Source organism: Triturus cristatus, chromosome 11, assembly GCF_964204655.1.
Source record: "Triturus cristatus chromosome 11, aTriCri1.1, whole genome shotgun sequence".
Taxonomy (NCBI): domain Eukaryota; kingdom Metazoa; phylum Chordata; class Amphibia; order Caudata; family Salamandridae; genus Triturus; species Triturus cristatus.
In genome coordinates, this window is record NC_140594.1 from 650,185,664 (window position 1) to 650,209,434 (window position 23,771).

General features: G+C 46.9%; 1 protein-coding gene across 1 annotated transcript in view; it reads right to left on the reverse strand.

Moving 5' to 3' along the window:
• STK25 (serine/threonine kinase 25) overlaps positions 1–23,771 on the reverse strand; it is a 389,548-nt gene that overhangs the window by 174,191 nt on the left and 191,586 nt on the right. The window contains exon 5 of the mRNA XM_085634164.1: positions 9,213–9,370. Coding sequence (XP_085490290.1) covers positions 9,213–9,370 — 158 coding nt within the window. The remainder of the gene's footprint in view (positions 1–9,212; positions 9,371–23,771) is intronic.

Sequence of the window (23,771 nt, forward strand, 5' to 3'; positions counted from 1 at the left end):
GTGAGAATATGACTCCGTTTGTCACAAATAATCTGGACCAGAATGTTGGCTTTCAGAGGCCAAATAAGGACCTTGTGAGGGAACAAAGATTATTTATGTTTAGACTCAGACTCCTAACAACGTCCTAAATTCGAATACTTGGGCTTCAATAATGGACGTGAGGTGCATTACTTTCCTGATTAAGTGTCCACTCATCACCACCTTCAATGTCTCCGGCAGCAGTCACCATCCCACTTCCCTAATATCACAAAGCACTAAATATTCCTTTATAAACTGTTTTAGATTTCTCATTGCCACTAGATCTTTCAATAAAGATTCTTTCGGCCTCCATTTCTCTTTAACAATCCCAGCCTCTATGCCATCCCATTTCAATATACCAAACAAAGGACAATGACCTGAGGTAGAAAGCAGCGACTGGTCCAGCCCCTTGATGTCCCTTATAATCTTATCTATCCACAGGTACGATGGGCTGCTGAATAGTGGAAGCAGTCCACTTGAAGAGGGCGTCTGCATCCCCAGGCATCCACCAAGTCCATTTCATCTTTCCCTATGGCAGAAATGACCAATGTCCTTCCAAAATCACTGTTGTAATCTATCCTGCCACAAACACATTACAAGGATGACTCTTTTTGTTTTTTCCTCATTTGCCTTACCCTCAGTATGGGAGATTTCAACCACCTTACATGGCCCAAAAGCGTAGAATGTTATAATGGTGGCGTACATGACCCATTACCGGAGGGACTTTCAACGACTCCATCTAGGTATGTTACAACCTGCAGGACCATTGATGGACCTAGGCAAAAACCTGGTCCAAGGAGTGTTCAAGGCATAATCATAGTATCCGGGGGGGAAAAAAAAAAAAACCCGGGCATTAACGCCAATTGATCAGAAAATTCCAAAAAGCTAAATTGTGTTTGCTACATGTTCTATTAAGATCCGCTTTAGATGTTTCATATAGAGACGAGAGCCACCCAGAGTGTGATGGGGCAATTTTCTCTGTCCAATGTATACAAATTTGCCTTCTGGCTAATAAGATTGCATAGAAAAGGAAGGACCTTGCTCTGCCAATGATGTTGTCTTCCAACCCAAAGATGACAAGTGATAGGGTTATTGACAAGGATACATTTAAGATAGAATTTAAAGTGTTCTTCACTTCCTCCCAAAATCCAGCAATGACCGGGCAATCCAAGAACATGTGAACGTCGCAGGCTTCCATAAAGTCACATTTATTGCACTTTTTATCTGGAAGAAATTTGGAAAGTCTCAACGGTGTTATATATGCCCGATGTGCTGAGAATAGATGGTTTCGTTTTAGCCATGATGGTTTCACAATTCTATGGAGGAGGCCGAAAGAGTTTAACCAAAGCTCTTCACAGTGAAGACCGGTCTCCGCCCCCCATAACTGGTCTGGAAGGAGAAGCTCTCCATCAATTTCCTCCAACAGCTGCCAATACCATGTGGCTACTTCTTTCCCGCCCTGTGGTCGTTCCACTAGCCGTTGCTCCAGTATACTAACCTTCCCTATGTGGGGGTCTTTACGCCTTTGGGATCTCGCCCAACTTTCCAATTGAATGTATTTAAAACTAGAAAGCCCAGGGCCAACCTGATCCTGTAACACATCCCATGTTATTAGTAATCCTTCTTTAAATAGCTGACCCCATCTTATAATACCAGCTTGTTGTATTATGGAAGACAGACTATCACTCAGACATGGTGGAAGACCAGGCGAGTCCCAGATTGGAGAAAAATTGGAGTAGTAGGACAGCCCCAATCGTTTCCTAATACTAAGCCAAGTTTTAGTCCATGACTGCAAAATTTTTAGTTTAATTTTTTTGAAGAATTTGACTCCCAAATTTGAACATGAATCCATCCGCTGTTAAATTCGCCCCCATTAGCAAGCTTTATACATTGATCCTGTAGGGAGATTAGATGGTATTTTTAAAAGCATCCTAGAGTGTGACAGCAGGAATGCCCAAGCATAGTATGATCAATCTGGCAGAGCAAGCCCACCCTTCTCTCTTCTTCTCCTTAATTTTTTCCATGCTATTCTAATAGGTTTGTAATTCCATATGAAGGAGTTGATTTCTTGTTGACATTTTTCAATTATTTTATGATCAAGTGCAAAGGGGATTGCGTTAAAAATAAACGTAAACTTAGGGAGAATGGACATTTTTACCAAATGTACCCTACCCGTTATGGAGAGTGGCAAATGCGACCAAGATTTGAAAAGTTTTTTAGTCTCCATATATACTCTGTTCAAATTGGATTGTCCGATGCTGCCCACATCTTGGGTAACTCTTATCCCCAGATAGCGCATGGATGTCGAAATATTTACCCCCAGCTGTATATCTGGAAGGTTCCAAACCATTATCTCGGTCTTACTCGAATTGATATCGTAGCCCGAGATATGGCCAAACTCTTCTGCCCGTTTAATAACCGCAGGAAATGCCTTTGATGGGTCAGATGTAAAGATCAAAATATCATCCGCATAAAGTGCGACCCGCCTTTCCCATTCTAGAAAGCTAAAAGATGGAATGTTAGCATCCTCTCGCAACAGCTGGGCAAATGGTTCGATGTATAAGTTGAAAAGGAGAGGGGAAAGCGGGCATCCCTGCCTTGTGCCTCTAGTTATATTGAAGGCATCTGTCAGAACGCCATTAATCAGCAATCTGGCCACAGGGGCAGCATAAAGCTGTTTTATAGTTCTACAGAAACCATCCCCACAATTGAATTTTTTAAGTACATCACTCAGGTAGAGCCAATTGACCCTATCAAAAGCCTTAGCTGCATCTAAGGTAAGAGTAGCTAAGGGTATGGAAAAGGCTGTAGCGATGTCTATGGCTCCTATCAATTGATGTGTTAGATCTGAAAGTTGTCGTCCTTTAATGAAGCCTTTTTGGTCTGTATGGACTATGGTGCCAATGACACTAGCCAGTCTAGCTGAGAGGATTGCTGTAAAAATTTTGTAATCATTATTTAATAATGATATTGGTCTGTACGACCCACATTCGAGTGGAGATTTCCCTGGCTTCGGAATAAGTACAATTGAGGCCTCCCCCCAGGATTTGGGCGGCAACTCTCCTTTTATCAGAATTCCGTTAAATAGGGTCGTCAGCACAGGGGCGATAACATTTTCCAAAGATCTATAAATCTCCCCCGGCAGACCATCTGGACCAGCCGCCTTACCTTTTTTTGATTGTCGAATAGCTTTAATCACCTCAGCCTCTGTGATCTCAGACTCTAAAGCCTTACTTTGCGATGTCGAGAGGGTTGGAAGCTTGATGGCTGCCAGCCATCTGTCTCTTGCCTGCTGGTCATTGGGAAGATCCTCCCTGTATATTGCCTCAAAAAATTCAAAGAAGGCTCTACCTATATCTAGGTTAGTGGATCTTGTCACTGCCTCCCCCTCTATCCTGATTTCATGAATAAATTTGAGGGCTTGGTCAGATTTTATCTTCCATGCTAGCACTTTCCCTGCGGCTTCACCAAATTCAAATTGGGAAGTCTTATGCACTTCCCATCTCTTGTTTACTCTCTCTTGTAGGATATTATTCAGTTGTAACTTCCGCTCAGCCAATTTTTCTTGTTCCTCTGATGTTCCTGAGGATGAACCAATCCTTGACTCTAGAAGTTTCAGATCAAGCTCAAGGCTGGCCACCCTGTCTCTATATATCTTCTGCCTAAAAGAGGCTCTGTTGGTTATCTGACCTCTCAAAAAGGCCTTAAATGTTTCCCAGACAACAGCCGAGCCTGCAGAGTCCCTATTTATATAAAAAAAAATTAGTGACTCAGCTACCAAGAATTTGACCTCATCATCCTCGAGCAAGAGAGTCCGGTCAAAAGACCAAGATGGATAATTAACGGTGTTTCCAAGTCTCAAAGAAAATGCTAGTGCAGAGTGGTCTGACAAGTGCGAAGGTAGATAATCTATCATAGTCAGAGTGTCCTTTAAACAATAGCTAAAAAGGGCGTAGTCGATTCTAGAGTTATGTTTGAAGCGACTATTCCGAAGGGACACCCCTATCTTATTGCCAGCTCTTTCTCTCCATACATCGGCCAAGCCAAGTTGTGTCATGATTGTAATGAGAGTGTGTCTAGATTTGACGGAGCTACTAGATCTAGATTTTACAGATTTATCCAACCTGGGGTTAAGAACGATATTAAAGTCCCCCATCCAAATCACTGGATCTTGAGCTAATACTAGTTGGTTTCTGACAGCATCCAAGTATAGTGGATCGTCAGAGTTAGGGCCGTGATAACCAACTAAAATATAAATCTGAGCATCCAACAAGACTCTCACTAACAGCCATCTCCGTGAGTGATCTTCTTTACAGTCCAGGATTTGAGCTTTTGCGGATTTTTTAAAGATGAATATGATCCCCCTAATATTAGCATTATGGTCTGTTGAACAGAATTTGTCGATCCACCTCTGTTTTTTAAGGAGGGTAGTGGCTTCTGTTTTAAGAAGATGTGTCTCCTGAAGAACGATGATCTGCGCCTGAGAATCTCTCAAATATTGTAAAATACAATCTCGTCTACCTCTCACGCGCAGACCATTAACGTTCCAGGACAAAAAATGTATGGATGTCATGCTATGTATAGTATCCCAACTCCTTCATTGTTTTGCACCCCAATTGATAACATCTTGATTTTAAAATATTGAATAGTCTAATTGTGAAAGAAATTACCTGAAAAGGTAGACAAATGAGGTTTTTTTGATATGCTGCCTTACCCCCCCCACCACTCCCCCCACCCCAACCCCCCTTGGAAAACCCTCCCCTGTCTATTCTAGCCTGATGTCTGGCCAGATTTACGCCCTCCTAAAGCCCTACCCTTCGACCCCCCCGCTGCTCTATTTTAAGAGTAAGGTAGGAAACTGCTGTTGCCAGCCGATCTAGGCGCAAGAAACTAGCCCATTGATAGTATCTAATATCTCCTAACTTTCTTTTTTTTTTTTTTTTTAATTTTTTTTTTTATTTTGTCATTTTTCATTCCTCGCCCCTTTTTTTTTTTTTTTATTATTAGAGATATAAGATAGATGGGGAGGGGAGAAGACTTCCCTAAATAGCTTATAGTTCCTAAATCTCTATAATGGACTAACGATATACAGCAAGATCACCACTACGTAGACAAATCTTAGTCTAAACAAAACAAAGGAACATGCCCTAAATCAGAAGTGAAAACAGCTACCCATAGTCATTTTGTAGACTGGGCCTGGGCATGTTCTCGAATAGATTCCAGTAGGTCATCAGCATCCTGAATAGATCGGATATTGTGCATCTTATTGTTGTACATAATCCGTAAGAGTGCTGGAAACCTCATCTGCACTGTGGCACCCAAAGACCTAAATCTATCCATGTGTTGCCCCAGCTCCAATTGCCTATCCAATGTAGTTTTGGAAAGATCTGAACGTATCTCAAAGGAAAAGTCTGAGCACTTCAATGATCTAGCTTTCAAGGCAAGATTTAAAATCTTTTCTTTAAGAGCATATGTCAAGAAGTTGATTAACACCTTCCTGGGTTTAGCTCTTGCTGGGTTCATGCGGAATGGGTCTCTATGTATTCGCTGGATGTCCTTGTCTAATTCTTCTGCTGATTCGACAAGGTTAAGGGATTCTTTCAAGATCCGAATTACAAAGCCTTTAAGGTCGGCACCTTCTTTGCCTTCCGGAACTTTTAAAAGTTGGATGTTGTTTCGCCTTGAATAATTTTCCAAGACCTCAATCCTCACTCTCATGTTATCCCCGTCTCTTTGAAGAGTGTGTATTTTGGACCTAGCAGCCTCTAAATTAGTAGTTAAGAGATCTACTGAGCTTTCCAGTACTCCAGTTCTTTCGCATAGGCCATCCACCTTTTGATCTAAAACCTCACAAGTTGCTCTTATTTCATTCTGGTTGGCTTTAGAAACTGCAAAATCATGCCGAATCTCTACCCTCATTGCAGCTATAGAGCTGACTAGAGCCTCAAGAGTGTTGCCCACCCCCAGATCTTCCTGTCCTTGAGCCGCTACCTCCTGTATCACCCCCTTTTCTGCTGCAGCCACATTTTGATTCCCATCAAGTGGGAGATTGACTTGTTGACTGGGTGATTTACTAACAGTGGCAGTCTCTGTAACTGTAACCATGACCGGGTCAGGTGAGATAGGTACTAAAGAGCCCTCGGGTATCGCCACTTTGGTAGGGAGACTAGAAGATAAGATAAAGCTGGGGGTGGCATTAGGTATATCCTGTTTTTCTTGCTTATCAGGTTGTAAGCATTCTCCCCTAGATACAGCCATATCCTGCGTAATTTCCAACACCTGGGGTAGTGCTTTAAAGAAAGAGCGCAGTGATGGAGCTATACCCCCCCGGGGCTTTCAGACTTCTATTTTTAGCCTTTTTTTGTCTAGTTTGTTTTTTCCCTTCCTTGGCAGACTCTCCCTTAGTGTCGCCTAAACTTGTTTGGTGCTCCAGACTTGATTTTGAAGTCAGCCCCAAGGTGCACTCTGGGAACTGTGGTTTACTGCCTTCTTCTAACCTAAGCTCTTTGCCTCGATGCCCAGTCTTACTTCTTGTAGCTCCTAGGTGAGATTTACTGCATTTATTGGTGCTTTTATTGGTGCCTGTCTTAGATCCCCCCTTAGCTGGGACAAACACCTTACTTTCAACCAAAGAGTCACCGTGATCCACTGGCTCCTCCAAATCAGCCGCCTCTCGAGCTGCTTCTGGATCTGCTGTTTGACCGAGGCGGAACCTGGTCAGTACTGTGTCCCTCGGCGTCAGTATTCCTCTTCCTCCTCCTCTGCTGAGTAAAGACGTGGTGAAAACACCCCGAGCAGCGGCCGCACGGCCGCGCCTAATCTCCACGTCTGCCTGCCCCCAACGCGGGAGACAGACGAGAGCAGGAGCCGAAGGGAGAAAATTCACCGGCAGACACATTCGCTGAAGGCTACACCTCAGAAGAGCGGTAACTCTAATGTTTTAATGTAAAAAAGGTCGTAGAGCTCATCTACAGCTTAAGTTTATCGGCATGGCATAAAATGATAATGCAGCAGCGTGGGTCTCAGGAGGCTGAAGGGAGCGTGCAAACCGCTCTAGCTAGCGGTCGCCATGTTTTCCCGGAAGGATGACTCTTACTATCAAAATGTCTTTGGAGAAATCAGCTGTCCTCTAGATGACCTATACTAGCTAGATTTATTAATTTTGTAGTACCGAGCATGTTAGCTATGTTTTACTGCAGATCATTTAAATATTAAAGTGCTAATTAATCAGGTAAGGCTACTGTCTCTGCCTGATCAATGGCCAAATGAATCCTCCGACATTAATTGCTCTCTTATCCAGAGGTATTGCAGCCTACAACTCCCCATCCTTTGGCATCCCCACAGTATTTGTCTATAGCATTGTTCCCCATGTCGCTATGAGAGATTCTAGCAGGCCATTAGCTTATGCAAAGGGTACTGCCTTCCAAATGTATCCACTTAACAACCAAACAAGCATGCAAGACTGTCCCCCCTTCACTACAGTTGCGGCGTTTGTGAAAACAGTTTTGCTGTTGTCACTCACTGTTTTCCAGGATGCACACACAGACTCATCACCTTTCCTAATGAGCCCTCCAACATCCCAAACACCGTTCTCCATTAATGCAGCCTCATTGCCTCAACAGCGATATCCATGGTGCTGGGTCTAACCATTCTCGTGTCCATCTTCTCTGCAGTACGGCCCGCACTTTCAGGGATTCCAGTGCTCGTGACCCCGCATTTTGTTATTCTTACCAAGTGTGCAGGCCCTGCGAAGTGGGAACATATTGGTCATCCCTGCCACTTTCAACTGCAGTGTCACTCTGTATCCTCCTTGTTCTACCATGGTTCCTCACTCTTCCACCTCTCCACCATGAGGGGTGACACCAAAACCAGCTAGGCATGGCCTTTGGCCCTATGCAGCCAGCCTTCAACCAGGCACAGTGGCCTTAAGACAAAAGATCTGCCCTCTGGGACAGGCCCGGTTCTCAGCCGCCATCCCACATAAGACAGCTCAGCTGCGCACAGCCTTTACCCATGTGCAGTGAGTTCCCCCTAAATCATACAACCCAGCTGCGCAATGTCTTCAGCCACATGCAATGGCTTTGGGAGTAGGACCTTACTTATTGCCAAGCCCTGTGCCCAGGAGCCACACCCATCTCCATCGAGCTAAAACAAGCTCCTTACGGCCATCAGCCAGATCCAACTTAGGGCGACCACAGCAAACACGAGATGGGGGACGGAGCGCTGAAACTTTTCAGACACTCATCCCCAGTCACAGATCTGGACTGAATCCATAATCGTTCTTTAGCTCACTTCTCCAGTTCGGGCTGGACTGTTCCCATGAGGCACAGGGTCAAGACTGATTTGCATATAGCTGGGTCTGAACTGGCGTGGCGCAGTGAGCTAAAGAATGATGATGGCTTTAACTCAGACCTGTAACTGGGGGAGAGTGTCTAAAACGTTTCAGTGCTCTGTCCAGATCTCCTTGTGTTTGTTTTGGGATCTTCAACCTGCTGGTGGGAAATACTTCTGGCATAAAATGATTTTAAAGATACTGACTTGCGGGACACCATGCCAGTGGATGAGAGTGGTGGGGCGGGAGTGTAAGCGTGTGGCTAGAGGGGTTTTATGATGTGGGCATTGGATCACTCTGCACTATGGGGATTGAGTTTACATCAAAAAGGAATTGCATGTGACGGGATGGGGTTGCTCGGTGGGGGGGGGCGATTGATGATTGTTTTATGTTCGAAAAGCCAATAAACCTATACTTAAAAAAATACTGTCTCTGAAGCAATATTACTCTGATAACTACCTATTTTCATGAATTAATAGGCCAAGTAAAGCAACTGTGCCAATATAATTAAACTGCCAAAAGTATAGCCTTTAGTCTGCTCCTCAGGCATAACCTACGATTTAGAGGCAAGTTTAGTAGTCTCTGACCATTTAATCATAACTCTATTTTCAAATGGATGACCCATCGGGTTAGAGGGGGGTTCACCCTTCATGTACTTTCAATCACTGTGCCCTTTTGATCACTGCCACTTCCAAATGAATATCCCCTCTACGTGAATAAGTGGAATTGAGTGCCCAGTCTTGTTGATTCCTTGAACGAATCTCCTGGGCAAAGTGGTAATACAGGAGCAAAACGGTTTCCAACTATCCAGTGGCAAGTACCTTAACTTTTCATGTTTTACACACCTCAGCACCTTTCTTACCTTAAAGTCATAAGCAGACTGTTTGATAACTTCCGGAGCCATCCAGAATGGTGTCCCGACAAAAGTGTTCCTCTTGATCTGGGTATCCGTCAACTGTCCTGCCACCCCAAAATCCGCCAGCTTCACATCCCCTTGCTCCGAAAGCAGCACGTTAGCAGCTAAAAACAAAACATTATTAATTTTAACATTTCCTTTTTCCCAGTTTATAAAATATTTTCACTTCACCAGACTGCATATCCATTTCAATAAGGCCAAAATAGCACCCTGTTACATTCTCACTTTTACTCTGTGCCACATAAGTTATCTTTTGTTACAAATTCTAGTTCCATTTGGAACCATCTGGTAGAACCTGGGCTGAGACTGGTCAGTTGTACTGGAGCTGTCTGGGCGTCAGTTGTTCCTGTTGCTGTGCTGCATATTTGTACAATAAACCAACTTATTTATACTGGATTTACAGTTTCTTTCACACCCCTATTTGTTAGAAAAGGCGTTTTCGATTGGTCACAATTGAAACCTGAGGGGGAACCTCCAGGCCCCTCAAAGTATCTCCAGGCATCACTGACTGTCACATAAATATTTGTATACATTTTGCTGCCTTATATTGTTCCAAAGTGAGTGCGCAACGTTACCCAGTGGTAAGCATGTCCTATTGTTCTAAAGAGGACACGGGTGGCGCTGTCCGATCTGCCACTGCAAGCTCAATGTCATTAAAGCACACCATGTCTGTACTTGTTATTTACTGAATTTAACAACGTGCTCTGTAGTCTCCGTGGTTCTTGCTGAAAGGCGCCATTATGCTCTTGCGGAAAGATAAAACGTCCCTGACTGAAGTACACAGTTGCGGGTGATTGCCTTTTTACAGAGCAGTAAACAAATGAACTATTAACACAACTGGGCCGATGGCAGGCGAGCTTCCGGTGCGCCTTGTGTAATGCAGATTATTGGTCCCTAGGGCTTCAGCCAGAAATTCACTTAGGCCTCCATCCCGAGTGCTCTTTAAAATCTAGTGGTGGCTGTCAATACTGCCCCCTTCTGAATCATGAGAGCCACGGCATCTCCACAAATCTCTTGTCTTTCACCTGAAGAATCCACTTACTAAAAGCATGTGGAATCTCTGGGTGAAATACTGGTAGGAATAACGAGGAGAAATAGGGAAAGAAAAAGCAAATACCACTGCAATTTCCCATTTCAAACGGGACCCTCAGGGTCGCACTTGTAATCACCCATTCATTCCTTCCACAACCCCAACCCAAAGTTATCAGTATCCCCAGTAATCAATATCTCCGGTGGAAGAGAAATACTGGCCATATTACTGTAGGCACGCGTTATGAAGCTATAATCTTACTAGACTCTTCAATAGTGCCCTACTGATTGGCGGATGCACGCAGTCATTCCCACAGCAAAGGGTATACAGGTTTCTTGCACTCGTATTTACAAATTTAGAATTTTCAGTTTTCCCATGTATGTATGGTGTACAGTGACTGAGTAGAAGTTATTCTGAAAAGTCCAAATGCACTTCAATAAATGCCTTTATCTTTTACTATGCTTATGAGATTCAAGAATGATCCTCACTTCAGAACCAACATTTTGGAGGTTATCAGAGCTGTAAACCAGTACAAATGACAAACTAAAAGATAGTGAAGAGGAAACTGGCAGAGAGTTAATGCAGAGAGTTAATGCAGCAGAGCAGCTCATCAGCAAACAAATTGTAACCAAGTACAAACTGTTGAACTCTGAACATCAATCTATTCCGTGCTGAAAAGTTACTGATCTGGCTTAACTAGTTCATTTGCGATGGAAATAGGATTTTAAAATCTCAATAATCTCTAACACTACTGTAGCTAGGAAAGACAAACGATTATGCATTTAAAACCAAAACAAAACTTTGGACCTGATTAGCATGGGAAGCCCTTGTCATCTAAGCATTCATCTGTTTATTAGAGCTCTAGGAGTACAATTGAGCCTAAAGTAATTACGGTGGTCTCAGATGCACTTTCCAGGGAAAAACTGCCAAGCCTCGAATATGTAATATGTATGGATTCATATGAAATGTGCATAGAGGTACCCATCGCAAAACTACATCTAGAGCATATAACACTGCTATCATCATATGCACAATTTCTAGGGTTAAAGGTGTATGGTTTATACATAAGCCAGAAATCAAGTAAGCCCACACACGTTGTGAAAAGTTAATCAGTGGACCATTGAAATACTCGGCAGTACAAGCAGACTCCCTGAAAGAGCTGTCTAAGATTTAACAGACAGAAGGTAGTAATAATCTGCATGGGTGAGGTTTTTGGACTAGGTGTCACCCAATCAAAAGAGACGAATTTTCAATCCTGGTGGGGTATCGATTATGATTGGTTGAAGAAGAGTCAGCTGCAGGAGATGAGTTTGATGCATGAGAGGGAAGTCTAGTTCTTCTTGAATGGAACGGAGAGTTGAGGAAAAAACAGGACCTTTTCCTGAATCTGCGCACTGTAATATGTTGAAACCAAATTCGTTGAAGATGTCTGCAGGTTTGGTGCAGTGGAGGTGCTTGAAAGAAAAGTATCACCTAGTCCGTCATTACTTTTCGTGTAGGACTGGGAGGGAAGGTGGCCATATCCTATAGTTGTGTAATATATTCTCTCTCAACAGCACAAAGAATCCAGTAAGCTGCAGCTCTGTAGATATTTGGCACCATCCTGTTACTGCCCTCCAAGAAGCATCAAGGGCAGGTCCAGAATCACGGAGCAAAGGTGAAAGGAGCATGACTGCCAGAGCACCTGCATGGAACCACTCACTAATGTATCTGCACGGAACAGCCTGGCGACGCAATTTCCAATGCTACCACTAGGTGACAGGGTATCAACAGGTTGGGAATGGGACATGCTCAGGAAAGAGGAGTGTAATATTTAGCTGTCAGCAGGAAACCGAAATGCTCAACTTCGATATGAAGAAAAATTTCACAATACAGAATCAACCCTACCAAGCGTGAGTGCTGTGCCCATTCTCTGATAAATGGAAGACTGGACTGAAACAATGGATGACTGCGGAGCAACAGGCATTGAATGCTGAAGAATTGAGAGGGCTCTGCAAATTCCCCATAGCACACAGAGGGAGCGACCTCCTTGAACAACTGCAGGTCCACAATAAAACAAGCATGTGCAATGCAACAGGCCTGGCATTTGCGAGAGTTGAGAGCTATTGGCGTAGTAAATGTGATTTGTTTTTACTTGTGTCTTGAATTGGAGTGCATGTACGAGGTGTGAATTAGAATTATGTAGTATGGTGTGCAGCGAAATTATGTGAATAGTAATTATGTGGTATTTAGTGTAGAGGAATTGTATGTAGTGGGATTGAGTGTTATGGAGAGTAATTATGTGGTATGGTATTTTGTGGAGTGTTATGTAGTGGAGTTTAATTATGTGTTGTGTTAAATCTTGAGGTGTGAAATGGAATTATGTGGTGTGGGTTGTATGCATGTTGTGTGTTATGTAATTGTGTTGTTGAGTTTTATAATTTTTGTTGTTGAATTATGTAGTGTGTAATGGAAACATGTTGAGTTTATTTGTGTGGCATAGAGCTGTGCCGAGTGGAGTTGTGGCATGGTGTGGAGTATATTTATGTGTATTGTTGCAAGTGGTATCAATTGGTTTTATGTGGGGTGTATTTATGTGGTAGTGAGTACAGTGTCATTATGTGGAGTTGAATTAAGTTGTGCTGAGTTGTATTATGTAGAGTGTAATTATGCTGGGTGGTTTTGAATTCTGTGCTGTGGAATTGTGTCTTCAGCATTGAAGATGGTGCCTTAAATATAAAATATAAGCGCGGACATTAATGCAAGCACAGAGAAAGAGGCTAATAGGCGGAGGGAAAGTAATGTGTCTTATTTCATGGTAACTGATTTCGGCAGTAATGTGATCCGGGGAGGGATGGGGGGGGGGGGGGTGGATTAGACATTAGTGTCATTTAGTGATCAAAATATTAATTACCACTATTTTCCCTAGGGAACTGGGTGGGATATGCGTGTTTTTGAAGGAGGTTTCAAGTGACCCAGTGTAATACACTGGATAAAGCCGAACATATTTGCCTGAAACATTTACAATATGAGATCCAGATACATTCCATACATAGGAAGAAATAAAACACTGACACAGCCAATTGTTTCCGGGTGGTCATAGTGAAGGACACGTTACGACAACTGAGACAATATGAGGGAGAGGAAGAGAATAGAAAGAGATGCAGTTTTAAAATTGGAAGAGGGTCCAGAAGAAGAGTGAATGGAAGAGAAAAGACTGGGTATGAACTGATGGGGAGAAGCAGGTGCGGGCAGAGAGGCCAACAAACTGGGAAGTGCACCCGCCTGGACTCCGTAAAGCTGATAAAACGGTACTGGCAACGGGTTTTATGAACTGAAAGTGCGTCTACTTCACAGAGATGACAGCATCTCTGCTCCCTGACTGCTTATTTATTGTGAGAACAGTTACCAACAAAAAGTTGCAGCATCAAAGGAGCTTGCATTTCACAAATGTCATTCAATGCTGGCTGGACAATAGTGAAATAGCTAGGTTCCCAGGCAAGGGGATTTCTTTGGAATTCCGCTGGAACTGCGACAGAGTCAGTCAGTCGCACATGCAGCTGGTTCCGTAGACGTTATTTGCATGATCGCATAGTAAAGATGGGCATTTGAACCTTCCTGTCTGTGTTATGGAGCACAGCTTTTTTTGTGGTACTGGTTGCAGAAAATCCAAGGTTGACATTGTAAAACACGGCGCAGCGCAGCTATCCAAAATGCATTTTAAAGTTTCACTGGATTGCTTCATTAAATCTATTGCCCAGCAAATTAAGCACAGTTTTAATTTGGGAGAAACAAATATATATAATTAGAAATCTTTTCCCCGGAAACAATGCATTTTTCAATTTTGAAAGGGTGAAACATTTATCAGAGAAACAGACAAAGAAAGAGTGATCGAGGCAGGTGCAATGCCCGCGTGGCGGTAGTGTGGATTTTTGGAGGGTGCATTTTCCACAGATGCTGGCTAAGGTGTTTACTGTTTAAAAGTGAATAGTGAAAATTATTGGAGAGAAACAGTTTAATTAGGGACAGCAGCATGGCTTCTACAAGAGTAAATCCAGGCTAAAGAACCCGATTTACCAGTGTATTTTAAACTATATTTTAGGATACTTAACTGTCCAAGACTAAAAGCACTCCGTCCTCCTCGTACCACACAAGCTTTCATAATAAGTGGCACTTTGCTGGTGCTATAAATCAATGTATAGCGGGGCACATTATCAAAGTATTAGTTATTTTGTGCTGGTTAAGGGAAATACAGGCCTTCGGTGTATGATGTGAGCTCACTCACCACAGCGTGAAGTGATTGTGTTTGATACATAAATTATGGTGCTTGTCATGGAGTAAATGAAAAGTGTTGTGCGTGCGGATGAGGCGGTTTTTAGGTCGAGCCTAGCGCAGCGCGCATGCGCTGCACTAGGAAATCGGCCTCTTGGAATCACTTTAGCTTTTGTAGAAGCACGTGTGTGTGGTGCTCACACGCTATTGGTCTTTGCGTCTGGCTTCAGCACGCAATTGGCCAAAGGCGTGTGGATGTCCCAGCTTTTCGGGAAATTTTTACTGCCAGAGCGTTTTGCTCTTGGCAGTCAGCAGCGGGGCGCAGGGGCCATCTGTTTTGTGTCAGGTTAGAAGGTGCGTTCCCACATTTTTGTTTGCATCGGCTATCGCCCAGCAGATGGCTTAAGTTTTCGAACACACACCATATTTCTTTGTTTCCTGCTTCTAGATTGCCAGCAGACAGACACAGTACAACATCGTACAAAAAAATGATCTAAATAAAACAACTTTAAGCAAATAAAGAAAACTGCAAATATAGTTTTTCTGTCCGGGTTTTGAACGTGCTTGTAGAACAAAACGTGTTCACCCTACGGGAGCTTTTTGTAAATTAGGCAAGATAACCGATGTAGCAATGTGCACTTCTGGGAGGGGTCAGGGGGAGAGGGCTTGTTTACGTTTATGTTCAGTTCATTTTACGCCACGGCGCTGCTGACTGTCTTGTCGCACGCTGTCGGTGAAGGAACTGCACCCCTTTAGACTATGCGCAACCCGGGGGAAGAGCCCAAGTTTGACTTTTGAGTTTTTAACTTATGAGCACAGACACACTGGCCCCTTCACAAACACTGGGGCACATGCACACCGGCCCTTGCTTGAACACTGTGGCACATGCACACTGACGCTTCCATGAACACTGTGGCACAGACGCATTGGCCCTTTCTCAAACACTGAGGCACATGAACACTGAACCTTGCACAAACACTTGGGCACATGCACACTGACCCTTGCAAAACATTGGGGCACAGACACATTGGCCCTTTTTCAAACACTGGGGCACATGCACACTGAACCTTGCAAGAACAATGGAGCACAAGCACACTGACCCTTGCACGAGCACAGACACACTGACCCTTGTTTGAACACTAGGACACATGAACCCTGACCCTTACACAACCACTGGCGTCGCATGCACACTGGTTCTTGCTCAAACACTGGGGCACAAGCACACTGACTCTTGCACGAACACGAGCAAAGACACACTGACCCTTACTCGAACACTAGGGCGCATTCACCCTGACCTTAGTACGAAAACTTGGGCAGATACACTGACCCTTTTACGAACACTGAGGTGCATCCACACTGACTCTTGCACGAACACTGAGGCGCATGCACACTGACCCTTGCACGAACACTGAGGCGCATGCACACTGACCCTTGCACGAACACTGAGGCGCATGCACACTGACCCTAGCAGGAACACGGAGGCACATACCCTCTGATCCTTGCACGAACACTGAGGAGCAGGCACACTGACCATGGCACTAAGCATCGGCGCCCTCCCCAACACAGAGGGGTTCCGAAACACCTCTCTGCACGCGGAACTATCAGGGCCCTTGGACCCGAACCACAGGGCTTGTTTTATTGACATCAGAGCAATGAAACCCTGCATCGGCCCTGGCAGAGTGTGCATACCAACGGCTGCAACAAGCACATTATCCCATCGAGCTGCCCCACCTCACTCTGAACCAGAGGCCAACAGGTTGCATCGCCGGCTGCAGCAGGCACATGAACCCCCTGTGATGTTTTCCTAGCTGGCATTTTACCGGTCGCTGAACACATTCAGAGCCGTGCTTCGCCTGCCGTGCACAGAGCTCACCCAGGCGGCCCCGCCGGGCCCTTCATCTTTCTGCCGGATTTACATGAAAACACGGGATCTCTCACGGCGTCGGATTAACCATAAAAAACAGAATTGAACACGAAAGACGCTGTTAATCCGAGACACATGTTGGGCCTCAAGGGTTTACTGGATTGAGGCCGCGAATGGGGGGAGGTGGGGTGGGCTCCGTGTGTCGCAGGACCTGGCAGGGTGGGGTGGATGGACTGGGCATGGTGGGCAGAGGGCACAGTGCCAGCAGAGGTTAGGGCGCCAACCGAGCTGCTGGCTCAAGATATCAGGATAGCTCAAGGGTTTTGTGCCCACTAACGGGGGTCTGAGGATCACTTGCAAGCATGGCCTCTGGATTTATGTTAATGTGCGGGGGCGTAGTTTTCCGCATAATGATGTATCTACCCCATTTGCCACATATTAAAAAAAAATATATATATATTATTCATCAAATGACACATCCATCGCAGGGCTCTGTACCCCAGATGCCTCTGCACAATCAATAATCAACATCATGGCTTTGACTTTCTTTTGAAAACAAAGGGAAAGAAATGTAGAAAGAAGTGCAATACAGATGAAAAAATACCCCTCCTCCTTTTATTGTTAATAGAATAGCCCCCCCACCCCTCTATGTCGCACGAACAACCTCTTAAGCTCAATTAGAATCCGGCCTCGCACAACACCCGCCGCCCCAACCCATTCATACATACAAGCAAATATCCTGTACACCCATGAGGTAGCATCAAACTGGACGGGGGGGGGGGGGGGGGGGGGGGGGGAACACCCTCTGCAACCGGCTCCATCAGCCCACGATAGTCTGCCCACTGCTTCCAAATTTTATAATGTTTCTGCGGGCAAGCTCTAGCTGTAAAAATAGGGAGTTCCAAGCCCATACGAAAATCCAGACCCCTCTTCCATACACCAAGGGTGGTGCCGGCGCCTTGCATGCCCTGGCGATATCTCTTTGCTAATATAAATCCCAGCATCATAAGATGGCGCTTATAAATATTGCCCCCAATCCCCTCCATGACGTGTACTAATACTAATTTCGGTGACCGGGGCAGGTCTCAGCCCAACACTTCCGAGAGGCAGGATATCACCCCTCACCAGAACCGCGCCAGGGAGGAGCAATGCCAGACCGTGTGTATCAGGGTCCCCTCTTCCTGCTCACATCTAAGGCACATTGAGGAAGCCACCATGCCCGCCCTCCATAACCGGACCCTTGTGAAGTAGACCCTGTGGAGATATTTGAATTGGATAAGACGTAGACGAACTGCAATGGCCGCCCCTCGCGGGGAGGCCAGAGCCTCCGTCCAGTCCTCCTCATTCATGGAGTCCAGGTCCTCCTCCCAAGTCCCCCTGAGATTCTGCAGAGTAGGGGAGCTGTGCGTCACCAAAGTCTGATAGATCTTGGAAATTTTGTGGTCATGAAGATCCCCCATAAATACCGTGGCTTCCACCAGACTGAATTCGGCAAGTGTCTTCAGATCCACCAGACTAGGAGACAGGGCGTGACGAAACTGGAGGTATTTATAGAATTGGGACTTAGGCATCTGATAGTCAGCCTGCAGGTCCTGAAAGGACTTCATAACATCTCCAAGAGTAGAAATGCCAATGTTATCCCAACCCCGAAACCCCGGCAAAGCAGCCAATTGTGGCAGGCACCCGTTATTCCACAGTGGGGTTTCCCGGGTCAGCGTGTTCCACCAACCTATCCGCCGCAATGCCTGCCGCCAGACCCGGAAAACCACTGAGTCACCGACGACAGAGACCTGCGAGCCGGTGCAGAGTATAAGATCGTGTGGAGAGAAAGATCCCCCATGAGGCGCCGCTCCACAGCGTAAGCCGGGTCATCCAGACTCCCATACCACCACTCATTTAGGATAAGTAGCTGCAAGGCCATACAATAGGACAGAGCATTCGAGGTTGCCAAGCCTCCTCAATACATGGATAGGAAACATGTCCGCAAGGCGACACGTACCGCCCCACCTGCCCACAAAAACTGCCCCAGAGCAGAGTTCACCTGTCGGAACCATCGGGGGGAAATCGGGTAGGGATAGTTCTGCAGCTGATACAATAAGCGAGGAAGCGCGACCATCTTAAAAAAATGGCAGATCGGCCATAGATTGATAGCGGCATGTGCGACCAGACCTTCAAATCATCCCGGACGCGTTCCCAGACCGGAACCAGGTTGCTCTCACAGGCCACCGCAGGAGATTCAGAGAGGAATACCCCAAGGTACTTCAGACCATTAGAAACCACCCGGACCGACTCAGCCCAGTTGCCAACGCCCGACGCATTCCCGAGAATCCATAGCATAGTTTTGCTTGGATTCATGTAGAGACCAGACGATTCTCCAAAGATCTGCAAAATGCGAAGCAGTCGCGGACCGGTGCTATTCACGTTCGATTAAAAAAAAAAAAAAAACGTCATCGGCAGAGAGCGCGATACGGTCCGACAACCCATGATCCCATTCAAAGCCCGTCACTTGCGCATCCTTACGAACCAAGGCAGCCAATGGTTCGACTGCCAACGCAAAGAGATAAGGAGACAGCGGGCAACCCTGCTGGGTGCCACGCCCCAAGGGGAAGGTGGAGGAGACCGCACCAGCTACCCGTACCGAGGCAGTAAGATCAGTATAAAGCAAAGATAGATAGGACAGAAAGTGTGGGCCGAGATTGAGATGGCGTAACAGAGCAAAAAGATACACTCAACTAAGGGAATCAAACGCCCGGTCCATATCCGCCATCAGCAGCGCCGCTTACTCACATCATCCCCGAACGGCCTCCACAGCCACCTGAGCGCGACGGATATTGTGTCGAGTCGCCCGCTGAGGCATAAACCCGGACTGATCTGGGTGGACAAGCGTAGTGATATGAGCCTGCAGGCGATTGGCTAACGCCTTGGCCAAAATTTTGGCTTCTACGTTGAGGAGCGAGCTGGTGTGTAAGAAGCAGGTCTATCCGGGGGCCTGCCTGGTTTATGGAACACCACAGCCTTAGCATGCCTCCAGTCCCGTGGAAGGCAGACCCGCTCACGCGACTCCTCCACTACCCGAAGATAGTGGTGCTATAACTGTAGAAATAACTTCTTAAAAAACTCGCAGGGGATCCCGTTGGGACCCGGGGCCTTGTCCGAATTGAGGTCGCCCAGGGCTGCGCCCAATTCCTCCTCGTAAGTGGAAGGTCCAACTCCACGCTCACGTCTTCCGGCAGAGCCCGAGGAGGCAGGTCATCCAAAAACCGGCCAATCTTGTCCTCACTGAGACATTCTTTGGGGGCATACAGCTCCATGAAATATGTGGAAAAACTTTCGGCTATCTCGAGGGAGTCCGTAAGTGGCCGTCCATCAGGGCCCACGATCCCAGGAAGGGGCTGAGCGTGAAACAACCCCTCACAGAGTCTATGGAGCATCTTACCGGATTTGTCTCCCATTGATCTATCCGGCTGCGGCTGGCCAAGCAGGCGAGGCGAGCCTCGTCCATCAGGAGGGCAGCGTAATAACTGCTGCCTTATAAGATGTACCTCCCGCCAATATTCGTCTCTGCTTGTAGCAGTGCCTCCCTCAGAGTCTTACGAGCAGTCGTGCAATACGAAATATCTATACCCCGCAAGGTTGGCTTCATCGCTTCCCACAGAGGTTCAGCGTCCATAGCCATAGACTACCCCAAAGAAGAGGGAAGGGGCAACGAAGGGCGCATGGATCATGTCCAGTGAGCTAGCAGTGTGACACTGCAGTGCGACTTGAGGATAACAACTTAAACATACCCCAACACAACTCAACAAACCCCCCACCCTACACTCCAATAACGATGAAGCATCTGTCGCGGTGGGTGACGCCCTCAGACCCCAACAGGGAGTCCCGGCTCACCTCAGCCAATGGATCCCCAATGTACAGCCCACAGTCCACGGGCAGTCCCTCCGCTGGAAGCCCAACAGAGAAGCCTGCCGTCACATAGCTTCCTCCGATCCTTTCAACTGTGTCCGTAAATTCAGGGGTCTAGAGAGCTCCTCCAGTTCAGGTGCCCAAGGGGGCCTGTCGAGAGGTCGAGCCAGCCCGCGCACTGCAGGAGTGCGACCGGCGATGGGATCTGGACCTCCTTCGGTCTTTAGGGTTCAGTTGAGACTGCTTGCGAGCAGCCTCACCGGATGAAGAGTCAGAATCTCGCCTGGGCGGTAAATGGGGACGCAGTCGCACCGCCTCATCAGTCCATTGGAAGACCTCCTCAGGTGTGTCGAAGAAGTGGGTCCGGGAACGGTTCACCACTCGCAGCCGGGCCGGATACAGAAGGGAATATGGAAGCTTGAGATCTCGTAATTGTGCCTTGGCCGCTAGGAAGGACTGTCTTCGTTGTTGGACCAGTTTTGTGTAGTCTAGGAATATCAGAATACGCGTGTTGTCAAAGAGCAATGGTTCCTTGGCTCTGGCTTGTTTAAGGATAACATCCTGGTGATGATAATTTAACAAACTGGCGATGACTGGCCTCGGACGGGCCCCAGGCGGTGGTTTCTGCATGAGGGCGCGGTGAGCCCGCTGTATTACAAAGCAGCGGGACAGGGACTCCTGGGGGAACCAACCCTCCAACCATTGAGTAAGGAACCGCTCCATGTCTCCCTCTCACAGCCCTCTGGGAAGCCCACAAAGCGAAGGTTATTGCGCCGGGCCCGGCCCTCTGCGTCCTCCACCCGTTCCGCCATGGTCCGCTGGATCGTCTCAAGGGTGGCAAGTTTTTTCTATAGGATCGGAACGTCATCCTCCACCCCTAAAATACGCGTTTCGGTCTCCGTTATGCGGGCCCCTACTCTGACCCCCCCACCAGCATCGCCACGGCCGTCCCAGAGCCCGTGAATTTATCCATGGTACTCTGCTTTGCGGAGCCCCCCCCCGGCTTATCGCGGGTCATTATGTCCACTGGGGCCCAACAACTGGACCGCCGGCGTAGATTCCCCAGGAGACTCAGCAAAGAGGGCCCAAACACTGCAGATCCGGGACCACCACGACCCGGTTTGGCCGCCGAACATAGGGTCTCAACAGTCTGCAGTGAGGAAGCTGGCAGGCCCCTTTGGTGTCCACACCCAACCCAACAGGGGAGAAACGATGACCAGCCCTCACTGCCTTGATCCCGGGATATAGTTATAGGGCAGACCTGTCGCAAGAGCCAGCTTCAGGTGGGGCCCTCCTTCACCCTGTAGGGCCCCAGGGCGTGATCACCGTCGCTCAACTAAGCTCCGAGGCAAACCAGGGGGCACTGATGCATAACCACAGCAGCACCACAAAGTCACTTGACTGTCCCGCGCGACCCAAGTTGGCCGCCGGTGCGAGGGGCCGGTGACACCAGGAGGAAGACTCAACCCGCAGACCCCCATCAGTCAACAGAAATGGGGCGTGTGTTTAACCCCCGGTGCACGGCAGCCCCAGAGCCGGAGCCCGCAGGTCTCCCACAATGTCTATCGCCGCACAACTCTGCCGCCGGGCGACGCCCACACCGATCTTCAGCGGCCCGACTCCAAGCGCGCCGGAGAGGGGAGGGACCTCGCCGCACTCCACCAACACCCAGAGGCTGCTTCCCCCTCTCCACCCCCTTACCGTATAGCTGGTAGCTGCGGGCTGCCTGCCTCCTCTGGCCCAATCGATCCTACCGAGCCCCATGCTCACTACACGGCTCGCTCCGGCCGCCGCGTCCCAAAACGGCATCTCGCTGATTTCTCCCGGCCGCACCTCAGGCCGCCTCTCCCAGCAGGATAGGTGTGGAAACAAGGATCACTCTCATCCCCCAGGCGCTCCCCAGCCGGGGCGCGGACGATATTCGTAATACGGAAGCGGAGGGAAGGAGAAATTAAGGATAGTTGTGCAGGCTGGACGGAGCTAGCCTAGCACACGTCGTCCACCATCTTCGGCTGCTAGACCACACCCCCACATAATACAATAATTTGCTGCAAAATCTGCAGATTTTTGCACAAAAATGTTGTTTCTAGCTCAATTGGTTCAAATGTTACTAAAATCGGAGCAACATGTGCCAGTGAAAGGTCCTTTGCAAAGGTTGACGGGTCACTTTTCTGTTGCTTGTTGCTATGTTCAGGTGTTAAACTGAGGTGCAACCTATGCCCAGACTGTGTTAACAAGTGCAATAATAGCAAAATAATGAAGTAATACTAACGGAAAACCTGCTGCATTACGCCGTATATTTTGCCTTTTCTTGAAGCATAATTTAGTGAATCCTGACTCTTAATTCGTCCCTCTCCTGCCACATAATTCCAGTGGCCTCGCCTGCAGGTTACATGTTTATATCCCAGGATAACAAACTGAGTGTTTAGTTATTCGAGCTCGATGAACGGAGAGACATTAACTTGGTTATTAGTAGCACCTGCTGATAAAGCGCTGATGGTAAATATAGCCTTGTGCTGTTTCTGGCGCACTCTCATTTTATTTTTCTCGTTCCAGTCTTTCAAATCCATTCTCTCTTCATCTTCCTTTCTGTCCCCTCTCACTGTCTCTTCCTCCTCGCTCTCTCCAGCTGCCTGTGCCTCCGTCTTGTCTCTCGCCTTCTGTTCTCTCTCTCTCCCTTCGCCATCTCTCTCTCTTTGCCAGCATGCATGGAAATAAAAACTCGAACACATTCTTCGTGTTAATCTGTTTTTATCAGGGTTGTTCAGTTGTATATAATGTTTTCTTGGTTATATATAGGGTGACAAAAAAGGTTATAACACTTTTTTTTATTATAACTTTTCAACATTCTGCACAACATTCACAATGCTCTACAACACAGCTTAAAGAAATTAACAAAGGCAATAGCTCTGTCTAAACACTTACAAGGTCCCAAAGGCAAGACCTATTGGCTATGCCAATGCTTGTTAGAAATAACCTGTCTTGCTTGCCTTTAATGGACTGCTGCTGCAAGTCCAATCGAAACAGTGCCCAGGCCGGAATGACCCTTCGCAAGGGGTTTAAGGAAGGCAGGCGGCAAGTCTGGCTCAAGACTGCGAGTTGTGCTTACCTCAGGCGGGTTCATGGTGTCATATCGTGCCCGCTGGAGCAAGGCTCTCTTGTAAGGAGCACATGAACACTCTTTGCGTGCAAAAGAAATGCTGCGTTTTACCTGTTCGCCAGAGTATTATATCGTTTCGGGAGTTTGGCTTTTAAAACCTTCCTATAGCAAATGCCGTAATTGCATTCAATATTCCTAAGCAAGATGTTAAATAACACACCAATCGAGAGCGAAGACAACAAAACAGACAGAGATACGAAATGAAGGCAAGATCAATGGAGGAAATAAACAAGCATGTGGCGCTGGCAGGACCTGTTGAGGCGGTGCGACTTCTATAGCCCTGGGGGTGTCCGCAGG